This window comes from Nannobrachium achirus (genome assembly GCF_963921795.1).
Source record: "Nannobrachium achirus genome assembly, chromosome: 13".
Classification (NCBI taxonomy): Eukaryota; Metazoa; Chordata; class Actinopteri; order Myctophiformes; family Myctophidae; genus Nannobrachium; species Nannobrachium achirus.
Window position 1 is genome coordinate 23,515,397 of NC_137833.1, and position 26,874 is coordinate 23,542,270.

Below are 26,874 nucleotides of genomic sequence, written 5' to 3' on the forward strand. Positions count from 1 at the left end.
CTCTAGATGGCGAGTTTGTGAAGCTATTTGACTTGTAGCCTCTCCTAAATGTTTCGCCTCCTAGTAGGCATATAGGATATAGCTAGTAGTGCACTGCATACAGTTTTGTAACTCACGAGTAAGGAGAGCGAGAAAGAGAAATGCATATAGGCTATAATACTTGGAATTAATGTATTAAGGCCAATAAGAAATTATTGAATAATTAATATAGCATGGGTTACGATGACTGCAAACTGGATTTGGTTGAGGCTACTACAACTGACACTTTGGGGGGAAGAATAACTTGCTTCAACAGGAGAGACAGTCACTTACTATCCAGCCCCACAGAGCCCCTTCCCCTCACAACTGCATGTCCCGAGAGCTGGAAATAACCGGCGGCTAGTGGAGTATGAGTCATTGTTTAACGGTGGCAAATGTTGGCTCTGAAGAGAGAGGGGAGAGGGGGAGACGACTTGCTGATTTCCACCCCCAATAATGATCCATTCAAGTGCTTTGTAAAAAAGAAAAAGGAAAAAAATGGAGGGTGGGGGGGACACAGACAGTCAAATCCTCAGTAGAAGCTCTGTGTAGGCGCCTAATATGCAAGTCCAATTTGTAGTTTAAAAGGGTCTACTGACAGCTGACTTTTGACATACTTGAGAAGCGACTCAAAGTACAAGATCAACAGATAGGCTAAAGTTGATTATAGCTACAAAATGTGGTGTTTTCCAGCCCAAAACCCAGAATGTATCCAAGTATCACAAAGTCAACAAACAACTTAAATTCATTTTTAATTCAGTTTATTGTAAATTATATATATATATATATATATATATATATATATATATATATACCCACACACACACAGTATATATACATATACAGTATACATACTGTATATATACATATATTTATAAAACTACAAAAGTAAGACTGTTTCAAATTCATAGACACCCGTCCATTTCTTATTTTATATATATATATATATATATATATATATATATATATATATATATATATATATATATATATATATATATATATATAATCTACAGTCCACACTTGGATCCCAATACAGTAATCAGCTGATAGGGTTCTTTTCACTTCTCTCAATCAGACGAGTGTGTGTGTTTGTGTTAAAATTGCATAGAAAAAGGCACAGCACTAAGGTCTGTGAAAAATACAGCCTTCATATTTGGACAGAGGGGGGGGAGTGGCCACAGCTGCAGACTTTAATGTGGTGCAGCAGTGTCCCATTATACACCATGGAGGACCAAGCTGACACTAACAGTGGGGACAGGTGAGACAAGTCCTCCAAAAGTAAAAACCAACTGGCTTCTTTGTCCGACACAATCATTTCTGTATCCATTAAGAATCAATACATTATTGCGGTGAACAAAACGAATCTAGTCAAATGTTAATGCATCTGTAGCCTTCGGAACTACTGGTGAAGTTAGAAAATGTATGCAGGTTTGGTGGTTGTTGTTTTTTCAAACACTAAACCACAACATTTCACTAATTAGTCCCCTACCCCTATTGTGTGGTTGAAATGTATTGATGAGCAAAATCACCTGTAGTGTTTGGTTGGAGTAAAAACCTGCATGCACTTAGCCCTCCATGATACATAATAGGACACCACAGTTATAGTGGCTGGTTAAACCAGCCATACGTTTACCACTTTATGTTAGGTAGCTGGACCCATTCGCTCAGCAACGTTGTTGAAGACAGCGATAAAAACAGAATTGGTAACAAACACTGATCAAAAAGTCTCAGGAGTCACTATCGTCATTCATACTATGTACATTACTTTTGGCATTGACGGAGTCTATGACAGCCTTTGGGAGTTTTGACATCTGAAGTTGGGGTTTTGTTTTGTGAGTATTGCTGCATAAACCGCCATTCCGCATAGAAAGAAATGCTGAAATCACAAACAAACAAACAAACAAACTAAATAAGAGGTGGACGTGTGTCGACTGTGCACAGGTATGGTTGACACATCCCAAAATTCAGAAAAACAAACAAACAAACCAAGATAAAAGGACTACTTATAAAAAAAGATGGCTTCCACCCACAATTCCACTCTCCTCATACATTACTATCAGGAGTACATTCCTACCACACATTCTGTACACGCATTTACAATCCAAAAACATTAACTTCACGTCAAAAATAAATATATTTACACAGGAGAGGGGGCAAAAATCAAAGAATAAATAACTTCATTGATAAAACAATCACTCCAAAATTCAAAACACTGAAAAAGAGAAACAGAAAACACAATATCATCTGTGAATCATTTTAGTCGGTACTGTTGTCCATGTGGCTCGCACTCTGACTAGAATTCAGTTGGACGTGTATTAGTGATGCTCATGAAACTCTTTAACATACTGTGGTCAAACGCAGGCTTTTAGTTTGGAAATGTAAAGTATCTGCATGAAGGTACATAGCTTGGAAGTAATTTCTGACATTGCTAAGGCTATTCTTCCATTGGAAAGTGAGCTATACAATGTAATGCAAGCCAAACTGAATTCCAGACAAGAAACTCTGTCTCAGTAACTAGTTGGTGAGACAGCTACTAATTAGTGACAATTAATTAGTGACAGTATTTAGTAGCTGAGTCATAAGAACTCGGGCACGTGCTAGGAGAATCATATAGTAATTCTGACATTATTTTACCCAGTAACAATGATGTGAACAACTATTTTATATTTTGCAATCTCTGTGACATCTTAAGTACTTTTAGCTGTTATTTTTCATTGCTATTTGACCCTCTTAGTTGTTCAGTCAGTTTTGTGGTTTATAATGGAGTAATTACTATTATTCCATTGTAAACCATCCGCAGGTTGCAGCCAAATCCCATTGCTTTTAAGCCTGACCTTGGCTATGAAGTCAAGTGCAATAAGTAATTGCATGTGTCTAACGCAATGCTCCTATTTCAGCTGTTAAGAACAAAGCACATGTTATGTGACATATTGTGTGCGTTGAGTTTGTTGTGGTATAAAGAGTCATTTTTGTATGGAATGAGAAGATGTAAATCGTGGAGCCTCAAATACAATAAACGTGTTGATGATGTACTAACTGTTGTGGGAACTGAACCAACAACCTTGTAGTTGCTTAGCAAGGCTGCCTGTCCAAAAGTCTACGCTGCCACCTTTCAGGAAGCATCAGCTGTACATCCTGTCTCTTGTAAATGAGAAAATGATGTCCGACTCAGAATGTAGTAATAAAATAAAAATAAAAATCCCTCAAGTGGACACAAAACACTGGGTTGATAAACCAGAATTTCCCATGCTAATAAAAAAAACCCATTGTGTGTTATCTGGAAGTAATACAAATGTAAAGGCTCTGTATCAGGACTCTCATTTACAAATTTGCAGTTAGCAATAACATTGTGGTGGTTTCGGTGCTAGTTAGCATGCATAGGCGTTTAGTGCACTTGCTGTGCAGGGGACTAGTGTGTTGAACTTGAAATGCTGGGGCATTTTGCATTGGGCAGGAAGTGCTGAAGTCCCTGGGTTGGGATTCCTACTATAAAAAGTGAACTGTTCACTAAACAAATGTACTGTTTTACAACACCTTGGTTTCGGGTCAAAACTAACACTATAGCAGGGTGTCCACTACAGTATTGAGTATAGAGCCCTGAGATTTGGGTATTTGTTCAGATTGTGAGCAAATGTACAATGCAAATACGGGTTGTGTGCGGTGTTAAACACATCAACTAGAGCTACTAGACTGTAATCAATCTGCCAGACCACATGTTTGCTAAAACAAAACAAAAAAGGTCTATCCTAAAAAAAAAAAGTTTTTCTTCCATTTCTTTTTTTTTTCTGGGGAGGGGGGCACTAACAACTTTGACAGTTGAAATTCATTTCAAGTCACATGGACCCAAAACATTAAATGTGTTTCATAAAAAAGATATTTTCAGGACCAACTTGTTTGGATGCTACGTCTCTCATTCAGCTGACTTTGCAGTTCCTGTTTATGACCAGTCTAGGAGGCGGTATTTGGAGCATCCACTCCAGCACCTCTTCCAATGTAAACAAGTCAAGCTTTCCCCTGTACGTAACTCATTTGAATTCAGCTGTCACTGAAGAAAACCATACCTGCTACTATAAATTATGAAGTGAGGGATTTAAAAATAACAACACTGCAATTAACAGAGACCCACCAACAACTAGGTCGTAAAGGGTTCACAATGCTATGTTCTTGGTAGCCATTATTATTGACGCTTAATTATATAGCCAAGATAATGTGTAGCACACTAGTAAAAAACAAAAAAACAAAACAAATAAACACATTGATATCCTTGTACAAAGGGCATAGGCTTGCTTTACAAATTCAAAAAACAACCTGGTATAGGATAGGGATTAAAACACAATCAGTTATCATTATTTGATCATGTAAAATTACCTTACTTAATAATAACAATCATCTTAAGACAATAAATTACAAAAGGAAAACATGTAAGGAGTGACCTCTCCTAGCTGTCAAAGTGAGAAAGACAACATTGAAACACGGACTGTATAAGATGGGAATTGAATAAGTGGTCGTTTTTGAAAGGCACTCATCTGCAGAAAGCCACGGATCCGTTGTGTGTGTATGTGTGTGCACATGCACGTATCTATGTGTCTTTGCTTCCCGGGTTGCTTCATTTCCTGTTTCTTTTTGGAGGGGGAAAGGCGAGCACAGAGCATGCACAGTGTTGTAGTTGTAGTAGTAGTAGTTGATGTAGTAGTAATAGTAGTAATAGTAGTAGTACTGAGTGACATCACCGTTGATGTTTACAATTTACCGGCCTTGTAAGTGTATGAACCAGCGACGAAAAGAAACATTAAAACAATAATATACTGTATAAATCAACCCCATATTCTATTCCAGTCAGATCTCCTTTTGAAAAAAAAGGGGAAAAAAAGAAATTATTCTTATGTCTTTGAGGTGTTGTGAGTCATGTCGGCAAGTCACGAGCCCACCAGCACCTCCATAATGTGGTCCAGTTCCGTCAGGTCGATCTTAAAAGGCTGATTGGCTGAGACCTGTTGGGCGGGGCCACCGTACGGACACGCCAGCGACTTGAGCAGATCGTCCGCCGTAACCACGGGCGACAGCTTGGACAGTCCGCTCCCAGGTCCCGCCCCCACCGCTACCCCTGCCGCCGCCGCCGTCACGACCCCCAGTGTTCCCCCTGCGGCGGCGGCGGTGGTGGCGGCACCGGTCGCCCCAGAGGTCGTGCAGGGGTCGAAGTCGTACATGGACGTGTCGATGTCGGCGAACAGAATATCGTCCAGCGCCAGGTCAGAGAGGAACCCCGCCGACGGGGAGGAGGAGGAGGGGGGAGAAGAGGGAAGCGAGGGAGAGGTAATGTCCGCCAGGCCGCTAGTGGGCACAGGGGCATGCACGGGCACGTGCGCGGGCAGGACGTCCATCGGTCTGACCTCTAGTGTCGACACGACGCCGTGGATTTCCGGTCTTGGGGTTCCTATAGTTCTGGCACTGCTGTCTCTGGGGTGACCAGCAGCGGTGGTCAAGGAGGGTGGGAGGGGGACGAGGGGAGGGGTCTGTGCGAGCGGCGAGGGACCGGGGGAGGTAGTAGTAGTGGAGGTGGCGGAGGTAAGAGCTGCTGCCGAAACCGTCCTGGATAATATGGCTGTGGGCGGGTCCAGCTCCATGTCAGTCGGAGTGGAGGGGAAGCCGTCATTGGACGAGGCGGGCGTGGGTTCCCGGGGTGACCCCTGGCCGAGGAGCAGGGAGGACAGAGGGGCAGGAGGAAGCGGAGTCAGAGCAGAGGGGGGGAGGGCAGGGGGCGGAGGAGGAGGAGACAGGGGGGGAGTTGGCGGAAGAGAGGAGGAGGCGCAGAAGGCGGAGTCGCCATCCTCTTCCAGCAGGGAGGCCGGGGTGAGGCAGGTCTCCAGGAGAGGGGCGGCACTAGGCTGGGATGACAGGCATGTGGCGGGAGGGGCCAGCGGGTGAGGCGAGGGCGGGGCCAACACCGGCATCAGTAGGCCCGACTGCGGCTGGTTGGACGGCTGGACCGCCACTCCCCCCGCCGCCGCCACTGACGACAGCGCTCCGAAGGAGGAGGGCGGAGCCTCCCGGAAGCCCTCGTCCATGGGGTCGTCGGGCGGCGGGGAGGGGGGCAGGAGCAGCGGCCGCAGGCTGCCCTCCTGCTTCAGTTCGTTCTGGATGCGACGCAGCATGTTGTTGATGAGCACGCGGCGCTCCAGGCTGGGCTCAGTGAGCGGACGCTGGCTGTACAGTTTCATCAGGGAGATGTTGAAGATGGTCTGGCGCTGCAGGGTGTAAGACACCTTGGACAGGCCCTCGGGGACTGACAGGCCCTCGGGGCCCCGCACAGGTTCCCCCGCCGGCGACGCCACCGGCGACGCCAACGCTTCGCCTTCCAGACCCTCTTCATCCTCATCCAGCTTCCTCTTCGCGCCTTTACCCAACATATATCTGGGAGAGGAAAAGCACAGAGAGAAGGGATTAATACAGGTAAATGTAGAAGCAAAGGAGATGATGCTGTCAAAGGCCCCATCTAAGGAGCCCAGGCTAGTTTGAAACAGACACCTATTACCTATGAACCTGCTCTGTGTTTTTTTGGATTACAAAGTTGCAATCTTAAGTTTTGTGTGTTTTTTTTTCTTCCCATTTTGTGCTTGACTTTAGATAACGATACTCAAACAAATAGAGCATATTTAGTATTTCAATTACAACAGGTCAACTGTTGTATAGGCCTATCTTCTTTCACAGCATATTATTTATTTATTTATTCATGTATATACCGGTACATACATACTGTGCATGCTGAGGAACGTCTCTAAAGGCAGTGCAAGGGGTTCCAGAACAACACATACGTACATTGAAAGCAGCTGTGGAAAGCTTTATCGCTGTGCAGTGCAATCCACACAATTACACATACACACGGATGTATATGCATTGGGACACACACACCGACACGTTTGCATAAATGCACGCGCACACACACACACACACACACACACACACACACACACACACACACACACACACACATATACCTCTACAATGTCTACATGGATACACACACACACAAACACACAGTCACACACACACAGCCGAGCGCACACACTACGTTATGTAATAGTAGCATTCCTGCTGGATCATAGGGCAGATTTACAACCCACCCCTCCCCACTCCGGCGCACGCATATGCACAAACACACACACACACACACACACACACACACACACACACACACACACACACACACACACATGTTCCGGTGCGCCATGTTGGAACAGTACATCGAGTTACATGGAGGACAATCATTTAGACCATACGGGGACCGATCGGAAAGGGCTCCAGCTTATAGTTGCCCTCTGCACTTTAATAATTTAGCAATAATGTGAATGAAGTGTACTGGACCTAAATTAACTGAAAGAGAGGGATAGAGACATGGACTACCTTAATGTTAATTGAACTCAGAGCTCTCAGAGATGAGTTAACACTCGCAATCTTGCAGTGTACTGTATGAGTGTTAGCGGGAGAGAGAGCAAGATCACCACACAGACTCACAGAGCAAAGAGGCGAACACACAGAGAGAGAGGGGGGGGGGGGGGGGGGGGATGGCCGCGGAAGAGAGGAGGGCAATAGCAGAGAGAAAAGGAGAGAAAGAGAGAGAGAGAGCAGAGAAGGACGCAGGCATCGCTGCAGTACGTTTTGAGTCTAATCCAGACTGACAGGCTCAGGCACCCAGTCCCCTGTCTGAACACACACACACACACACACACACACACACACACACACACACACACACACACACACACACACACACACACACACACACACACACACACACACACACAGAACACACACAGAACACACAGAACACACACAGGATGGGGGCAAATACACGGTTACAGTTTACAATACATTAAAAATAAATCACTATCCGTTAAGGTCTTATTAACCAAATATTTTAAGGAACATTATTAAAATATTAATACATTATTAATATAATTTAAATACTGTGCTGCTCTAGCAGTGCAACACGTTTGCTCACTTTCACTCAGTGAAAGTTGGCAGATCCCAGACTGGATTTGACACATTTGTTAACTTTGTAGAAGTGCATGGTTCTATTATGTGATGCACAGAGCTTTATCTATCACAGCGCGGTGTCAAGTCAACATGCATCACTAGTAGAGATGGTTGAACCAGTCTACTTAGTCCTGAATCGCAGGGCAATGTTAAAGTTAACTTAAACTTGTTAGATTCATCTTAAAATAAATGCGAGAAATTCGGCACGCGCGTCCCCCGCCGCGGCACAGAGTGCAGTGGCCGGCCTTGACTCAACCCGATATGCGGTTTTCCGGAACCGGCGCTAAAGGTTCGGAATCTCCGTACGGTATGTGGAGCTGATGTCTGACATCAGGCTGTTCCGGAAACCGGCATAAGCGCTGACTCATTGTGACATCACTTCTGCTAACTCATTCTGACATCTCTCCTGTGCAAATAGACGATTCTTCCACACTTTCACTTTGCACTCTACAGTAGGTCAAGTATGCGGAGAAGATGTGTGGGTTTTCCGGAACCGGCACTGTGTCTGCAACACAGTCAGAGGCACAGACAGATACAGAGATCTCCATAATGGGCATAAAGGGACACAGACAGACAGATACAGAGATCTCCATATGTGGGCATAAAATGGATGCAGACAGACAGATACAGAGATCTCCATACACGGAAAGAAACACTGTTCACCTTCTAGGCTCTGTGTGTAACGAGACGGTTGGCTTTGTCTGCTGCGTTCAAGCACTGATTTTAGTTTAGCTGTATACACGCTATATACTTTTTGATAATATAGCTGTGTCCAAGGCTTGTGATGTTATGTTCGGGTGTCCGGGTCATGCAGGGGTAAAGTACCTGCTTACCACCACTGTCGACTAAGGTTTGACAGTAAATGCAGATGGGAAGCCAGCAGTGTTGCTACCGGTATGTCTGCTTATTATAAGCGACATTGGGCTTCTTTTTCTGTAAAGTAGCATGTCAATATTTGGTAATTGTGGGGTTGTGTTTTTTGGGGGATTGTTTCCAAAGTATAGTTGCTTATTTGTGCTTGCTTCCAATTTCTTTATTTATTATCATTTAAACCAGCAGTTCCAATGTCATGGACGCCCAAATGAATTAATAATTATGTATTTGTCACTGACCCCCCTCTGAAAATGTGTTGTGCCACGGGGCTCCATATCAGATTTGCTTTGTTCGAAATCTTCGAAATCTTTATTGAAGATGTTTTGAAAATAGCAGATCTACAAGCTTACAACGCGTCGCATCGCAAGATTCGCAACACATGGTTTTCTACTCCCTCGCCAGACCAACAGTAGGGGTATGACAATGACGGGATCTCAAAATATACATGGGGGGATGCATGGCATAGGGCCTACATTGGGGAGAAAATGAAACCGTTGATATAATTATAGCCACAGTCTTCAAATGTACACCTTTACAAAAGAAATGGCCAAACACCCATCCGTAACACACACACACACACACACACACACACACACACACACACACACACACACACACACACACACACACACACACGTGTGTGCACACACACACACACACACACACACACACACACACACACACACACACACACACACACACACACACGTGCACACACACACAGGAAGTGAGTGCTGCAGGGCCAGCCACCACGATGTTGGTTGCCATGACAAACAGAGTCAGCTGGGAATTTGAGACGACAAAGATGGAGGAGGAGAGAGAGAAGTGTGTGTGTGTGTGGGGGGGGGGGGGTTAAAGTAAGAAGAGTTGGAGGGCTAAATGAGAGAGGAGGGAGAGAGGAAGAGAGACAAGGGGTGAGGAAGAGGAGTGAGGAGAAAAGGAAGGAGTGGATGAACAGGCAAACATTCAGTTCAGGCAAGAGAGAACAGGAGACTGTGTGTGTGTGTGTGTGTGTGTGTGTGTGTGTGTGTGTGTGTGTGTGTGTGTGTGTGTGTGTGTGTGTGTGTGTGTGTGTGTGTGCGTGGGTGCGTGCTAGGGCATTCACCAAATATTCAAATATTCAAATATTCAAATATCAAAGTCAATATTCGACATTGTTCACCGAAGTCGAATATTCGCTTATTTTTATTTTTTTATTGTTTTAAAATATATTGTTTATAAAGCTTGGCTTTATGAAGTCATAAGAATGAGTTGTTAATGCCCCTGGTGTTGCTGTTTCAAATATGTTCATTGAAAGCCTGATGTTTAGGGAGTCCACATAAAAGGAGACATAAACATAAACGACCGTCACGTGGCATACACAAACTTTAGAAGGCAATCGTAGCCAATCAGGAGGGAATATGGATGCCAGATCCATGTTGATGACATGACTTTAGAGATACTGTGTACCTGTGTACCGCTTTGCGTGATTTTAGGCCAAAATCTGTAGGAGCAGTGTCCAGAAATGTGCTTTGCAAAAATCAGCCTGATGGTGGCGCTAGAAGAGGGCCATGTGAGAAATGAGGGGGGGGAGGTTGTGAGTTGCCGTCCAAGGAGTGTGCGTGCAAAGTTTGGCATGGCCATGGATAGGTGCAACGGTGCTGGAGATAAGAGTAGGGCAAAAGTGTGATGTGACAGACAGACAGACAGACAGACAGACAGACAGACAGACAGACGGTGGAGCTTTTCATCAACAACACCAGACCAATTATATACAAAAAACGAATACAAAAGACAAAAGAATACAGTACATTATTCATAAATAAATAGATCTTTCAGTTGTTCCTATTTTAGGGATAGGGAAGTAGAGGACGCCATTATTTTCTCAAAATCAAGCGTGTCCTTCAAACCAAATCTAAAAGAGTTTGTGGGTCTGCTCTGCAGCAGCTGCGCATGTCTGAGTCACTGACTCATGGTACAACACACACACACACACACACACACACACACACACACACACACACACACACACACACACACACACACACACACACACACACACACACACAGCAGGACTGACATACCAGAGCTACCCCACCCCTTACATTCCACTTTATTACCCTCTGCTCCCTCCTCGATTTCCTTCAGCTACTCTTCTTCTCCTTCGTCCTCTCACTAAGTCCTTCATCCTTCTATCCTCTAGTCCCCTATGCCCTTTATCCCTCTCTCCTCTAGTCCAGGGGTCTTCAAAGTGGGTGACGGCGGGGCACCCTGGGGTGCCGTGACGACAGTCCAGGGGTGCCGCAAGATAATTCGATAATATTTGAAATTTATTTGGACATTTAAAAATATATTTAGTATCATTTTAAACTTGACGTACAAAGTTATTTTCAGTCAGTTCTAATTATCTCGCTTTCCTTGCAACATAATCGCTAAAATATGCTACAAATATAAGGTGCTGGGAGTGAAAATTAGGAATATAATAATGTAGGGGTGCCTCGGATGAAAAAAATATTTATAGGGGTGCCCCGAGCCAAAAAGGTTTGGGAACCCCTGCTCTAGTCCCATATGCCCTTCATCCCTCTCTCCTCTAGTCCAGGGGTCTTCAACATTTTCAGGCCAAGGACCCCTTAGCTGAGGGAGAGATGAAGCAGTCGACCCCCACAACCTGTTCATAGATTCCATATAGTTTCATTGTTTGACAACACGGTCGTCAGTTTGTGTTTTCAGATATTTAGTAACCACTTGAACCATCAACACTTAATAAACCTGACCTTTCACTCTTTTCCCCCTCTACACCAAACTTCTTTGCCGAAAATAGCCGATCTACACTGCGAGGCGTTGTGAGCTTGTAGATCTGCTATTTTTGGCTAAAGTTCTCAGAATATGGACGAAAAAAGGAGAAACTAGAAGCAGTGCTCTTCCGAGCACAGGTCTCCACCAGGCCAGGCGTCCTGGTGGTGCTACAGTATAATAGGCCACTGTAAAAAGGGTGGCATATGTTCTTCACCTTAAGACCTTTCATGGCAATCGGACACTGCATGCATGATTTGAGGCATTGTGTTCCAAAAATGTGTTTTGCTAAAGTCTACCTGCTGGTGGCGCTATAACAGGCCAATGTGAAAAAGGTAGTATTTGTTCCTTGACCTAGTGGGAATATGTGTGGCAAATTTCACGGTAATCGCAAGCTGCGTTGATGATTTGAGGCATTTTGTTAAAAAACGGAGCAATCCTGCAAACTTTGGAAGCCAATACTAGCCAATTAGGATGGAATATGAACTATCAGACGGATCGGACTTGATCACATGACTATAGAGATACTGTGTACCGATTTGCATGATTTTTGGGTAAAATCTCAAGGAATAATAGGAAAAATTGTGTTTTACATAAGTCGGCCTCCTGGTGGCGCTATAAAAGGCTGATGTAAAAAATGCAGGGAAAGGGTTTTTCCTTGGCCTATAGGGAGTGCGCTTACAAAGTTTGAAACTGATCGTTGGAGTTATAGGTAAAACCACAAATCGCCCTGTTATAGCGCCACCATGAGGCTGATTTCAAAAATTTGAAGTGGCATTTTTTCCTCGACCTAGTGGGAACGTGTGTGCACGATTTCCTGATAATTCACCCTTTGTTAGCCTCCTGGTTGGTCCCTGACTGACCAACCAGCAGGCTCTATCTGCCTTGTCCCGCCCTGGTTCCGCCTTTTTTATGTTGAATTAGCTAAAACATAATTTTTGGAGAAATAAAAACATTTAAAAACATGCTGATTCACTATGCTGCCACTGAGCAGCTCCAATTGACTGAAACAAAGTTTGAAATTAGAATTGAGCACACAGAATAACAATATGAAGCAACTGAATTAACATGGCAGTGGATGGAATGTCCCACTGAATGTCCCTCCAAGTCAAAGCAACCAATGGGTGTGGAGAGGGGCAGGACAATGGGCGGGACTTGACAAAGAGTGAATTGCACTTTGCGTTTGGGATTTGAGGCATTTTGTCCAAAACGGCCCAATCCTGCAAACTTTGGAAGCCAATCTTAGCCAATCATGATGGAATATGCAAAATCGGACAGATCCGTGTCGATCACATGACTGTCGAGATACTGCCTACCAATTTGTAGGATTTTTGGACAAAATCTGTAAGAGTAGTGCACAGAAATGTGTTTTGAGAACATCAGCCTCATGGTGGCGCTAGAACAGGCCCATTTGAAAAACGTGGGTCAGAGGTTCTGAATTGGCATCCAGGGAGTGTGTGCTCACTCTGGCAGCAACCGGGCCAACGGCTCACACATTGCGAGGACGAACGGACGGACGCACGCACGGACACACAGACGGACGAAGGGGAAAACATACTCTCCCCCATGCCTTCGGCTGGTGGAGACAAAAAGGTTTCTATCACACAAAGATTTGGAGGACCCCCTGTAGTAACTCTAAGGACCCTTTAAGGGTCCGGACCCCCCGTTGAAGACCCCTGCTCTAGTCCCTATGCCCTTCCTCCCTTTTTCCTGGAGTCATCCATTCAGGTGAGGTGTATTTATAATGAATTGCAGATGTCACTCGAGTCTATGATAACTGTTTAACTCTGACAGGCTACTGCTGAGTGTTTAGTAAACTTTTTCAGTTTGTAGGTCTGCCTTGAGTCCACTCAAAACTAGAAAGATGCAATTGGAAATTGCAAGTGTGGTTGCTGACAGTTGCTGACTATATTCTACAGTTAGCTAACTGTCATGTGAAGCTCGACCAATTGATTGACTATTGATTCCCACTCCCATTGATTCCCTACTTATTCCCACTCCCATTGATTCCCTATTCATGGGTTCAATTTGTAGTCCTACAGCGGCCATATTGAGGACCAACACAGGTGTTCTGATTGATGTAAAACATTAATTCTATGCCAATCAGACAAGTGAAACACCTGTGTTGGTCCTCAACATGGCCGCTGTAGGACTACAAATTGAACCCATGAATTGATTCCCTATCCCTGCCATTTCCACTGGCAGCGGAAAAGTTACCCTAGAAGTCTATAAAGTTTCCCCAGAAAAGTTACCCTAGAAGTCTATCCACGAGTTTCCTACGCCCCATAGTGCATTGCGCAAACGTCTGCACCGTGGTTCCGCCGCCGATTTACAAGCTCACAACGGGTTGCATCTGCGACGCGACGTGAGCTTGTATGTCTGCTGTTAAACCCGGAAGTTTGGTCCTGATAGTCTCCAGTAAACTCCCGCGGAAACTTGTGGATAAAGTTTCCTCAGAAAAGTTACCCTAGAAGTCTATAAAGTTTCCTCAGAAAAGTTACCCTAGAAGTCTATAAAGTTTCCTTAGAAAAGTTACCCTAGAAGTCTATAAAGTTTCCCCAGGACTATAATGTGTTGCACTGTTGGGCAACCACACTAATTATTGCGACCGTGGGTTGCAGTTAACTATGAAAACCGTCACATCTTGTCCGTACATCCTTCCTTCCAGTAACGCCTCAATGTCTATAGCTGCTGATGTTGTGACATTACATCGTTGTGACATTGATTGATTGATTGATTGATTGATTGATTGATTGATTGATTGTATGCCCATATATGGAGATCCCTGATCATATACTGTATATCTAAAGCTGACCTATGACATCATATTGTTGTGACATCAAATTGTGACATCACATTCTGTCCTTGTCCCTTGTATGCACATATATGGAGATCCCTGATGTCACCAATATTAAGCCCATAGCTTGGAATGCCCATATATGGACATATTGTGTGAGTCTCATGTGGTCTATAATATAAGACATATATGATGTCAGACGTCAGTCATATCCATATTTGGGAAAATATTTTGTCCACATTTTGTCCAACTTAAACAAACAACTGCAACTCGAAACACACTTGCAAATGAATTCCGTCCTGCGCTTTTAGCCCTTAGGCATCTTACTGGTGTTAATATTCCTATACAAGTCATGTTAACATGTCCATACTGGAATTAAACCGTTCTGTGTCATTATTTGGTTGTGGGGGGTCAATAAAGATATGCAATCACTTGGGGAGGGCGTTTATATCACCAGGAGGGTCATGCCTTTCCATTTTTCTAATTTCTTTTTTTCAGAGCACTTTAAAATCCTCCAGTGAAACCTCATCATGAAGACTGACCTGTCCATAACTCCTCTAAACTAATAATATTACTTGAGACATGCATGTCTGAAAAGCCTCACCAATTCAAAACATATTTAAACAATCTGTATCGGCTGTTATGGAAGGAAATACTTATATGTAGCTTAAAAAAAACTCACATTGTCTATCCATAGTTTTGTCAAGTCTACAACTATTTTTGTATGTGAATAATGACATAATGCATCATAAGGTGTAGTGAAGAATGTATGTCTCTCCTATACTGTCTCTTACACTGTCTGACCTCTCAGCTTAACTACAGTCCTACTTTATATGCATTTGCAACAATTGACAGGTTTATAACTTGCAGGACAGATGGAATCATAGCCAATGAGATGAGGTGGCAGATGACGCCGCAGTGTAGGAGTTTTCCTGGCTAAAATGGAGCCATGACCTCAGTCGTGACTCAAGGTCACCCTCACAGATGGGTCAGGGGCTGAACACCCCTTCCCCTAAAGGCTAATTTATACTTAGTTGAAAGATGGTGTCATATGACAATAATGACTTAAATTCAACAGAGGAAAAAAAGCCTTATAGCGCAGGGGTCTTCAACAGGGGGTCCGGGACCCTTAGGGGGTCCTCCAAATCTGTGTGAATGAAACTTTTTCTCCTTTTTTATATTAACCACCGCCAAAAATAGCCGATCTACAAGCTCACAACGCCTCGCAGTAGATCGGCTATTTTCTGCAAAGAGATTTGGTGTAGAGGGGAAAAAGAGCAGACTAAGTACAGCGTGAAAGGTCAAGTTTATTAAGTATTGACAGTTCAAGTGGTTAGATATCTGAAAACACAAATTGACATGAATCCAAAATACACTCATGATTGTGCTGTCAAGCAATGAAACAATATGGAATCTATGAAAAGGTTGTGGGGGTCCCTGCTTCATCTCTCCCTCAACTAAGGGGTCCTCGGCCTGAAAACGTTGAAGACCCCTGTTATAGAGGATCCAATCAGTTCAAATTAATTTGAAACAGTCTGTTTTTGGAAACAAGTTCAAGGCATTTCTGTTTTATTAGAGAACACATCAGAGAGCCCAGGCCACTGCAGATCACAGAAAACCGATGACCCCGGGACCACCACCACACACACACCGCCACACACACAAACACACGCACGAACGCGCGCGCACGTGCATGTGCACAAGATGACCTAAATCAACCTCAGCCAGCCATGAAACCAACAAGCAAACCAGACTTACTGGAGGAGTTACAATGGAGTATCAAATAGGGCATAAGTGGTTATGTCTAAATCTTTTTTATGTCTAAAATCATCTATTCGTTTAGATATTTAAAAAAAACACGCTTCTCATTTACTCAATTAATCGAAAAAGTAGCTGGTAGAATAATCGCTAAGAAAATAATTGATAGTTGCTGCCATAGCTAAATGCCTCCCCACATCTATTTATTGATATTTTCACCATGCACCTTATGTATGAATTTGACTTTGCACGTATTACATTAAATATATGACTGTTGCTTTCTTTCTTTCTTTCTTTCTTTCTTTCTTTCTTCCTTCCTTTCTCTGTCTCTCTATTTTTCACCTTGAAACTGCCAATGTTGGGAGTGCAATAAAGAATTACACCGGGTGAGTCTTTTACACCTGTAAACTGTGACAATAACGTTGTGTGAATCATTAGTCTATATAATTAGCTCAGCCTGTCAGGTAATCACAGAATGAACAGCAGGAACAGAGACTTGCTGACTACTACAGGAGTATACACGAACACCTGAGTGTGAATGACTCACTTTTGATTGTGAAAGTTGTAACCTTAGCTCCTTATCAGAGACAGAAGAGGTTACAATCATTTACAGCTGATAAGTACCACATTGCAACAAAGCTGACAGAGACGAGCTGCTTGTGTGTTATGCTTAATTTATAGTCTGCCGTGTGCCCAAAATAGATGATCTTCTGCATCGCCTTTTTCCTAGATTTGGCACACGACCCCATCGTACAGCGAAGTATAAATCAGGCTTTAGATTTTGAGACTGCCGCTGACAGTGTCCACATGCTCGTGTGTGAAAATGCATGCATGTGCAGTTGAGCACATAAACAAATTAACATTATACATAAATTCACACTGCATGAACTCTAGGTGTGTGACATTAGTCTATCAACTCTGCCCCCGACCCCCCCCCCCCCCCCCACACACACACACACACACACACACACACACACACACACACACACACACACACACACACACACACACACACACACACACACACACACACCCCACAACTCTTGCTCTGCATGACAGTACACCAGACGCCACAGCGTGTGTAGTGTGTGTGTTGTTGCTGCTATAGTACGGCAGCAGGGTAGCTGTGACTATCTAGCTACCTAGCTAGCTAGCTAGCTCCTGGATGGATTCTGCAGTGATATTCTGATCCTGTAACCGGATACGCTGGTTTCCATGCCTGAGCTGCACGCGCTCGCTGCACCCCTCCCCCCCTTCAGCTCTGCAATGGTCTATTTCCAGTCCTCAGGGTACAGAAAGTAAGAACGCACTCAGATACCCTCGCTCATACACACACACACACACACACACACACACACACACACACACACACACACACACACACACACAGTACAGTAAGTGCATGTTATATGGCTGCAGGTACGCTGTAGTCTTGAGCTACTGTGCATAGTGCATATCGTTATGCAAATGTGCTGCACATGTACTGTACAAGGGCATGTACAGTATGGCCACACGCACACATACCAGTGCACATGTACCTTTGCCAATGTATTGAGATGCGTACGGATCTCCAGAGATTCTCCACACGTACACGTGTTTCACACAAACCTATGTGGCAAATACATGTCATACGGACACGTGCACACACACACACACACACACACACACACACACACACACACACACACACACACACACACACACACGCACATGCACACTTATGATTAGGATTAGTGACATGTCCAATTGTCCGCATTTGCACCCGAGTCTCTCCCCCCCCCCCCCTCTCTCTCTCTCTCTCTCTCTCTCTCTCTCTCTCTCTCTCTCTCTCTCTCTCTCTCTCTCTCTCTCTCTCTCTCTCTCTCTCTCTCTCTCTCTCACACACACACACACACACACACACACACACATGCACACGCACACACGCGCACACACACATGCACACAATGTAGCACTAGTAAACACATTCCTGATATTACCCTGCCGGAAAAGACAGAGAGAGAGAGGGAGGGAGAGACAGCAGGAAGGGGGAGATAGAAAGGAAAAGAGACAGGGGACATGAGAAAGGGAGGGAATGGGGGAGACAGACACAGAGAATGAGAGAGAGGGAGTGAGGTACACCGGCAGAGAGATGGGAGGAGGAGGAGGAGGAGAGGAGGGGCAAGGCAGTGAAAGAAGGGGAACAGACTCTGTGTCTGTGAGAGAATGTTGGAGAGAGATAGTAATAAAATGAGAGAGAGAAAAAGAGGGGGGGGGGGGGGGGGGGGTGAGAATGATGAGGTTGCGAGAGAGATTATCTAACTGTACTTTTTAGTGTTAGAATGTCATTGCATTGATTAAGGCCACATCATCGATATTAAGATAGTTGGGCAAAACATCCTATATGGGCCCGGTTGTGCAATACCAGCCTGACGCGTCACGGGTTCGAGTCCCGTTCCCGACAACCTTTGCTGTGTGTTACTAGCCATCTCAAACAGATCTTTAAAACGAAATATCCTATTTGATTGTCGATATCACCTAACTGACCAAATCCAATTACACAGAGTAAAGCTGAAAACACAATGTATGGCTCTCATTTAGACCAACAAAAAAAAATTATATTATACCGTCCTATAGTAATAATAACTGTATTATTATTATTATTAACAATAATAATGTAAATAAAAATCATAAACTACAGTATTAACCTGATGTCAATTGTAAGTGGTCAATCATATGGTTCTATCCAAGTGTCATAACATGAATTTCTCACCATCCCTTCCCTTAAATGCCTCAACAGCATCGTTTGCATTTCCTTGCAGTAAAACCCCAACCAGGCAAATGTGTGTGTGTGTGTGTGTGTGTGTGTGGTGTGTGTGTGTGTGTGTGTGTGTGTGTGTGTGTGTGTGTGTGTGTGTGTGTGTGTGTGTGTGATCCAAACAGTTACACTGAATGGCATTCACCTATGTGCAGTGTATTCTTTCAACAAGGCTTATAGCTGCTAAGGCAAACAAGGAAGTGCAGAGATGTGGTTTTCAGTTCTGACCCTGAGGATCCAGACCAGAGTTGCCATATTATAAGCGACTTTGGCCTTGTTTTTTCTGCAACCACTTGTAAACACTGCTAGTTGCGGGTTGCGTTTTTTGGTCTTAGTTCTAAAGCTTATTTGAGCTTGCTGTCTAATGGTGTTTAAACCAGAAGTTCTCAAACATTTTCATGTCAAGGACCCCTAAATTAGGACCCTCCGTGTTTCTCTCGCAAAATACACTGCTCCTCCAGACAGGATCAGTTTTCTTAGCGGACTGACCATGGGAACATTTTCTCCGCTCAAGAATTCAATTCAAACTAGAAGCAGTGCTCTTCCGAGCACAGGTCTCCACCAGGCCGTGCGTCCTGGTGGTGCTACTGTATAATAGGCCAATGTAAAAAAGGGTGGCACGTGTTCTTCACCTTAGATCTTTCATGGCAATCGGACGCTGCATGCATGATTTGAAGCATTGTGTTCCAAAAATGTGTTTTGCTAAAGTCTACCTGCTGGTGGCGCTATAACAGGCCATATGTGTGACAAATGTCACAGTAATCGCAAACATACTCTCCCCCATGCCTTCGGCTGGTGGAGACAATAACAACTAGAAGCAGTGCTCTTCCGAGCACAGGTCTCCACCAGGCTGTGCATCCTGGTGGTGCTACTGTATAATAGGCCAATGTAAAAAGGGTGGCATATGTTCTTCACCTTAGATCTTTCATGGCAATCGGACGCTGCATGCATGATTTGAAGCATTGTGTTCCAAAAATGTGTTTTGCTAAAGTCTACCTGCTGGTGGCGCTATAACAGGCCAATGTGAAAAAGGTAGCATTTGTTCCTTGACCTAGTGGGAATATGTGTGGCAAATGTCACGGTAATCGCAAGCTGCGTTGATGATTTGAGCCATTTTGTTCAAAAACGGAGCAATCCTGCAAACTTTGGAAGCCAATATTAGCCAATCAGGATGGAATATGAAATATCAGGCGGATCGGACTTGATCACATGACTATAGAGATACTGTGTACCGATTTGCGTGATTTTTGGATAAAATCTCAAGGAGTAATATTCAAAAATGTGTTTTACATAAGTCGGCCCAAAGGTGGCGCTATAAAAGGCTGATGTGAGAAATGCAGGGCAAAGGTTTATCCTTAGCCTCTAGGGAGTGTGCTTACAAAGTTTGAAACTGATTGGTGGAGTTATAGGTAAAACCACAAATCGGCCTGTTATAGCGCCACCATGAGGCTGATTTCAAAAATTTGAAGTGGCATTTCTTCCTCAACCTAGTGGGAACGTGTGTGCGCAATTTCATGATAATTGCACTTTGCGTTTGGGATTTGAGGCATTTTGTTCAAAACTGCTCAATCCTACAAATTTTGGAAGCCAATCTTAGCCAATCAGGATGGAATATGCAAAATTGGACAGATCAGTGTCGATCACATGACTGTCGAGATACTGCCTACCGATTTGTAGGATTTTTGGACAAAATCTGTAAGAGTAGTGCACAGAAATGTGTTTTGCAAACATCGGCCACTAGGTGGCGCTAGAAAAGGCCTATTTGAAAAATTTAGGGCAGAGGTTCTAGATTGGCATCCAGGGAATGTGTGTGCTCACTTTGGCAGCGCCCGGGCCAACGGCGACTGAGATTTGGTGCACACAAACTGCGAGGACGCACGGACGCACGGACGGACGCACGGACGGACGGACTCACGGACGGACGGACGGACGGACGGACGGACGAAGGGGAAAACATACTCTCCCCCATGCCTTCGGCTGGTGGAGACAATTAACAATGAACAAACCCAAAACAACTATATCACATGGTTTTACTTTTAAAAATGAATCGGTAAAGGTAGCCAAGTGCTGATTTCATAGGCTATAGCTTGAGTTTAACAAAGTAGGTCTAGTTGGTTACACTAATGATTCTAGTTATGCCGCTATCTTGCAAGTAGGGAATACCTGCTAAGGTTAGCTATAGTTGATCAATTATATTTGCAACCATTTCTGCAAGTTTATGAAGCCTGCATTTCATAGGATTAACTTCTAGAAATACTTTTTAGCACTGAGTTAAGCAAGTTATTTCTATTTTATTTTAGCCAATTTGTCAATGAGATGGAGGTGGTAACAGGAGCTGGAAGGAGGACAGATGGCAGCAGAAGACAGTCTAAACTTAAATGAATGAGCAAGTCATGTGAGTGGAAACAAGGTCCACGTGTGTGTGTGTGTGTGTGTGTGTGTGTGTGTGTGTGTGTGTGTGTGTGTGTGTGTGTGTGTGTGTGTGTGTGTTTGTGTGTACGGCTGTACGCATATACATACTTGCATGTGTGGGTACACACACCAGAATGTGCATGTGCGTGCGTGTGTGCGCGCGCGCGCGCGCGCGTGTGTGTGTGTGTGTGTGTGTGTGTGTGTGTGTGTGTGTGTGTGTGTGTGTTTACAGTAGTTCAGTGCTCATGAAACGTAAAGCTCACATGACATTCAGGAGGTCAGGCAGGCATCACACACACACACACACACACACACACACACACACACACACACACACACACACACACACACACACACACACACACACACACAGTCAGAACTCACCGAGCAGCGACAATATCTTACATAATGCCACAGACACATGATTACAAAACACCAGGGCTTTCACTGCACAATACACTGCCTACCAACCATGCACAGCATTTCAGTATTGAAACAGGGAGCCTACTAGTAGGTGTAAACACTGAATTAATACTGACAGTATGAGAGTGCATCTTACAACCGCCTTGCAAAGAAATGATTGAACACTTAATGTCTCGCTGACATTAAATGCTCTCTCACTTCTCCTTTGTGCTTGCTTCTTGTCACGACTCAAACCTGACTGTGCTGCTTGCCTTTACACATCTCCTGTGGTAAAATGCAAGTTAAAGGGGGAATCCATTGGCTCTTCATAGGACAGAGTCACACGCATATACACACACACACACATGCCCACAAACAAAACAACAATGTTGCCATGTGCAGGCCGAGGTACACCTCTGCACAATAATTGACACTATTGGCCTATTGTACGGACACACACTTAATTTTTAATAAGGTAGAGGTGATAAGCATGGGTGGCTCGACAAACCATAGATCAAGACAGAACTCACAGCTTAAAACCTCAAAGAGGATCAAGTCCCCAGCCAGTCAGGACCTCTACTGGAAGGCTTGTGTGTGTGTGTGTGTGTGTGTGTGTGTGTGTGTGTGTGTGTGTGTGTGTGTGTGTGTGTGTGTGTGTGTGTGTGTGTGTGTGTGTGTGTGTGTGTGTGCGAGCGCGCGCGCGTGCGTGCATGCATAGGTGTGTGTGTGGAGGTTACCTGTTTGCGGGGAGTAATTATTTTCTGGCAAGCCTTAGAACCACACAGTACAACACGCCCTCTTTCTAACACTTTACGTCGTTCTCTCTTTCTCTCTCTCTTTACCTCTTTATCTCTCTCTCTCTACCTTTTCCCTCGTTACCTCTCTCTCATACACACCTCTATAAATAAAAAACAGAACAAAAGGGAGAGAACAGAATTAGGTCAGCAGACAAGTCTACATGCAGCAGCAGAGCACGCCACTCTTCTTCCACCAACGCTCGCCACCAGGAACGAGCTAGCCTGGGATCGCTTCCAATTTCGGGCTTTTGATCCGGTCGGGAGCGGATGACGTCCCACGTCATTTTGTATTCAAAACGGACTACAATTTGGCCGGAACTACCGACCGGAATCAGTTTTAACCTGGTTTTGCGCATGCGCTAACTGGAATAAAACTGATTCCGGTCGGTAGTTCCGGCGAAAGTGTAGTCCGTTTTGAATACAAAATGACGTAAGATATCATCCGGTCTAGACCGGATCAGACGACCTGTTTAGTAAACGAATACCAGGCTTTCTCTCAGGAAAGCCTGGTGAGGCGAGGTTAGGAACGAGCCAACGTCCAGTCTATACGTCTGAGCCGGTCAACAGCTTGTGTGGCTGGTATTATACAACTAATTAATCACTGCAGTATATCAATGAGTTTTGAACTTAGTTAACGCCAAAATGTCAAGGTTGTGCAGAGAGTATTGAACACATTATTGTTCAGCTTTTTTTTAAGTAGCCTTATAATGCAATGCTTAACTCATTCTGAGCCCAGGACATTAACGGATTAGGGGGTCCAGAGTGCCCCCTCCCGGCCCCATTAACGGCCGCTGTCTTATTTTGAAGGCCAGAAGTCTAGACCGGAAGTACTTCCGGTCTGACGTCATCGGATCGTGCGCCGGAACCGATGCGTGTCCACGTGGAGTTGTGTAATGGCCGACCGGGAGCTTTTATAACTGTGTAAAATAAGCGAGCATCTGCCTCCATCCTAGCTTCTAAAGTGTAGTTTTGAGATAATGGACATTAAAGATGAGATCGGCCGTCCACCTCAATGTTATGGGATGACTATTGTGTGCTCGTGGAGCCGTGATGATGACAAATCAGCGCGGATTTCGTCTCCGGAGCGTCGGCCATTGTACTAGGTATTTTTACTCGCCGTTACAGTAATATATTACTTTTCCCGCGACATCGCGTGGATGGCACTATAGATACTCTATTACTTTTCCCGCGACATCGCGGGGTTGGCTTTTAATGAGTTAAGTTAGAACTATAGAAGTGCAGCATTCAACTGCTGAATTGAATGTGCTTCATGTGTTATGAACAGCATGTGTAGTAGTAGCATATTAAACATATTTACAGCACACAACTCACAACTGAAATATCAAATATATTGTATTATCAAACTTAAACCACAGTATCCAATGTGTTACATAAGTGTATACTCATCATTGCATTATCCAACTTCTTGACCAATTTATCAAACAAACTTGTGAGAGTGAGAGTGAGAAGAACAATACTGTAACACAACTTGGCCTATCCAACTTATTGCAGTATGCAAATCACCACCACATTATCATGCAGTATCTCTAATGTAGGCTATATGACTGCAGTTTCCACTTATGCCATCACAACAACGCACAATAATAACGACAACACTGTTTAAAACATGTACAATATATGTCAAACATTGTAGCCTATCCATTTATTGATTGATTTAATACTTAATTAGAATTTTGCATAGGAAATTGTCAGAACAGTAGCCTACTTTTCAGATACAAGGTCTACTAATAAAACCACAAAAAAGCACAATGGCTTGTTTACATCGGGGACCTTTTGTACTCAATTCACTCAATTCCAGCATACTTAATAATGCTGTCTCACAAGCTACACAGTAAAAAAAATCCTCTGTAGGCAAATCTATTCATTTGTGAACTGATAAAGTGACAGTAAGTCAAAGTGAAGTAAACGTACCAGTGAGGGCGTTACTGTGCATCTGTGAATCCTTGTGCATGTACCATTTGGGTCACATTCACTATAGTCTAGTATCAGTACAGTAGGCAGAGCGCCACTAGTGTCAACACTAGTGTGAGTTGCTGTGGTGGTGCAACACGTTACGAAACAGTAGTCCCTTTAAATGGCAGAAACCCTCCGTTCGCCACAACAGCAGGAGCAGCGCAGAGCAGAACAGAACAGAACAGAACAGAGACACCACACCACACAACAGTCAACAATCCAAAGTGTCCCTACACTACAGCGGCTCAGTCAGTTCGCGGCCCCATTTCTTCGGTTCAAAAGTTTGATTAAAGCGATGGGTTTTCAATGATCAAGACGACGGTATAAACACAAAAGTAGGCTATAGCCTTAGCCTACCTCTGGATCCCGCCTACAGTCGCATATATGTTTATGTCAGACAGAGGGACCAAATTAGTACAAAATACCAAATAATCAGTGGTGGAAAAACTACTCACATGTTTTACTTAAGTATATAAGTAGGCTATCAATAGGCCTACTGCAATAAATACTCTGTTGCTAATTTACGTGAGTAAAAGTACAAAAGTAAAGTATTGGCATCAAAATGTAGCCTACTTGTCTTGAAGTACCAAAAATGTGTGAAAACAGCAGCTCTACAAGCTCACAACTGTAGGTTTGCTATTTTCAAATGCCTATATGTAGTATAGAATGGGGCTAATGTGCTTAATGTATGCTTTATAGCATAATAATTTATATCTGAAAGTAAGTGTAACTAAAGTTTTCAAATCATTGTAGTGGAGTAAACGTAGGCTACAATATTTGGATCCGAGATGTATAGTGTAAGTAAAAGTAAAAGTATTGAAAATACTCAAGTAACGTACACATACCTCAAAAGTGTACTTAAGTACAGTACCTACGTAAATGTAGGCTACTTACTGTAGTTACTTACACCACTGGTCAGACAGAGGGATCAAATGAGTAAAATAAATAAAATAAGGTCGAGTTGGGTGTAATAGATGTGACATTACCTAGGCTGGACAAGTATCGACCACCTCTTGTTTATCATCTCTACAACACATAACTTTTTGGACCCCTCTGCGGTCAACAATAGCTATAATCGGGTCTGAAATGAACCAACGGGGCATTCTATTCATTATAAAATATAAGGTCCCGTTCATATATGCCTCATATATTCACAGTATCGCACAAAAAATGCATGCATTCCTGCTGGTGTCTGTTCTGTTCTGCCCCCCAACCCCCCGAAGTAGTGAAAATAGCCGATCTACAAGCTCACAAGCGACGCGTTGTGAGCATGTAGAGCTGCTTGTAGATCTGCTATTCTCACTAGTCACTAGTATAGGAAAAAAAGCTTAAAATTAAAAAAGCTTGTCTTACCAACACATAGAGATCCACCCCCGGAGTTGGGGAGAAAAGAAACATCGGAGAAACGTCGGGATTACCGTAAACAGTCCGTGTCAGTGAGAATAGGAGGATAATAACGCCATTAACACTGTTAATAATAACGAGCCGTCCGCAGCACTGCTCCCGTGTGTGTATGAGTGTGTGAGCGGAGGAACGAACTCACACCGTCACACAATGGCGCTGATATGAGGCTCAGGCTGCTGCTCGGCAGTCGGCACTGCTCCGCTGCTACGGACTATATGAAAGAGCCAGTCTCTGCGTCCCATGGCTCAGGGGGACGGTACGTGTGTGTGTCGGAGCGATTGATTGGCCGCCCCCGTTTGTTGTCACGGCAACCCGTCTATGTATGTGATTCCGTAATGCCTCGATTCCCCTCCATTCATTCAGCTGTGTGTTAATTAGCGCCGAGAGCTGTGTTTTACTGTGTAAACAGAAAACACTATGCAGTACAGTGTTGGGGAGAAAAAGTAATGTATATTGGGCTGAAGTGGGCTAAAAGAAAAGTATCGGAAATTGGAAATACTCAAGCAAAGTACAAATATCTCAAAAATGAACTACTTAAGTACAGACTAGTACTTGAGAAAATGTACTTAGTTACTTAGGCTACTTGCTTTACACCTCTCACCTCTGCAAATATGATATGTGTACAAGAAGATAGGCCGGCCTACACTGAACAAATGGAGGAGGCAAAACTATAGATGATCTTCTCAGTAGCATAATCAGGTCCGTGGTTAGTTAGAGACAGTTCAGTAACATAATCAGGTCCGTGGTTAGTTAGAGTTCAAAGGCCAAACAACGCTAAAATGTGTCTCTAAATAATTGTAATTCAACTATTCATTTGTACGGCACTTTCTTCA

General features: G+C 43.8%; 1 protein-coding gene across 1 annotated transcript; it reads right to left on the minus strand.

Moving 5' to 3' along the window:
- Positions 1-1,041: 1,041 nt before the first annotated feature.
- On the minus strand, positions 1,042-26,191 carry sertad2b (SERTA domain containing 2b). Its single transcript, XM_080740278.1, has 2 exons — positions 25,991-26,191; positions 1,042-6,432 (listed from the first exon to the last, which is right to left on the minus strand). Exon 2 carries the CDS (start codon positions 6,426-6,428, stop codon positions 4,938-4,940), a length of 1,491 nt encoding a protein of 496 aa, XP_080596404.1. The 5' UTR covers positions 6,429-6,432; positions 25,991-26,191; the 3' UTR covers positions 1,042-4,937.
- Between the last annotated feature and the right edge of the window lie 683 nt (positions 26,192-26,874).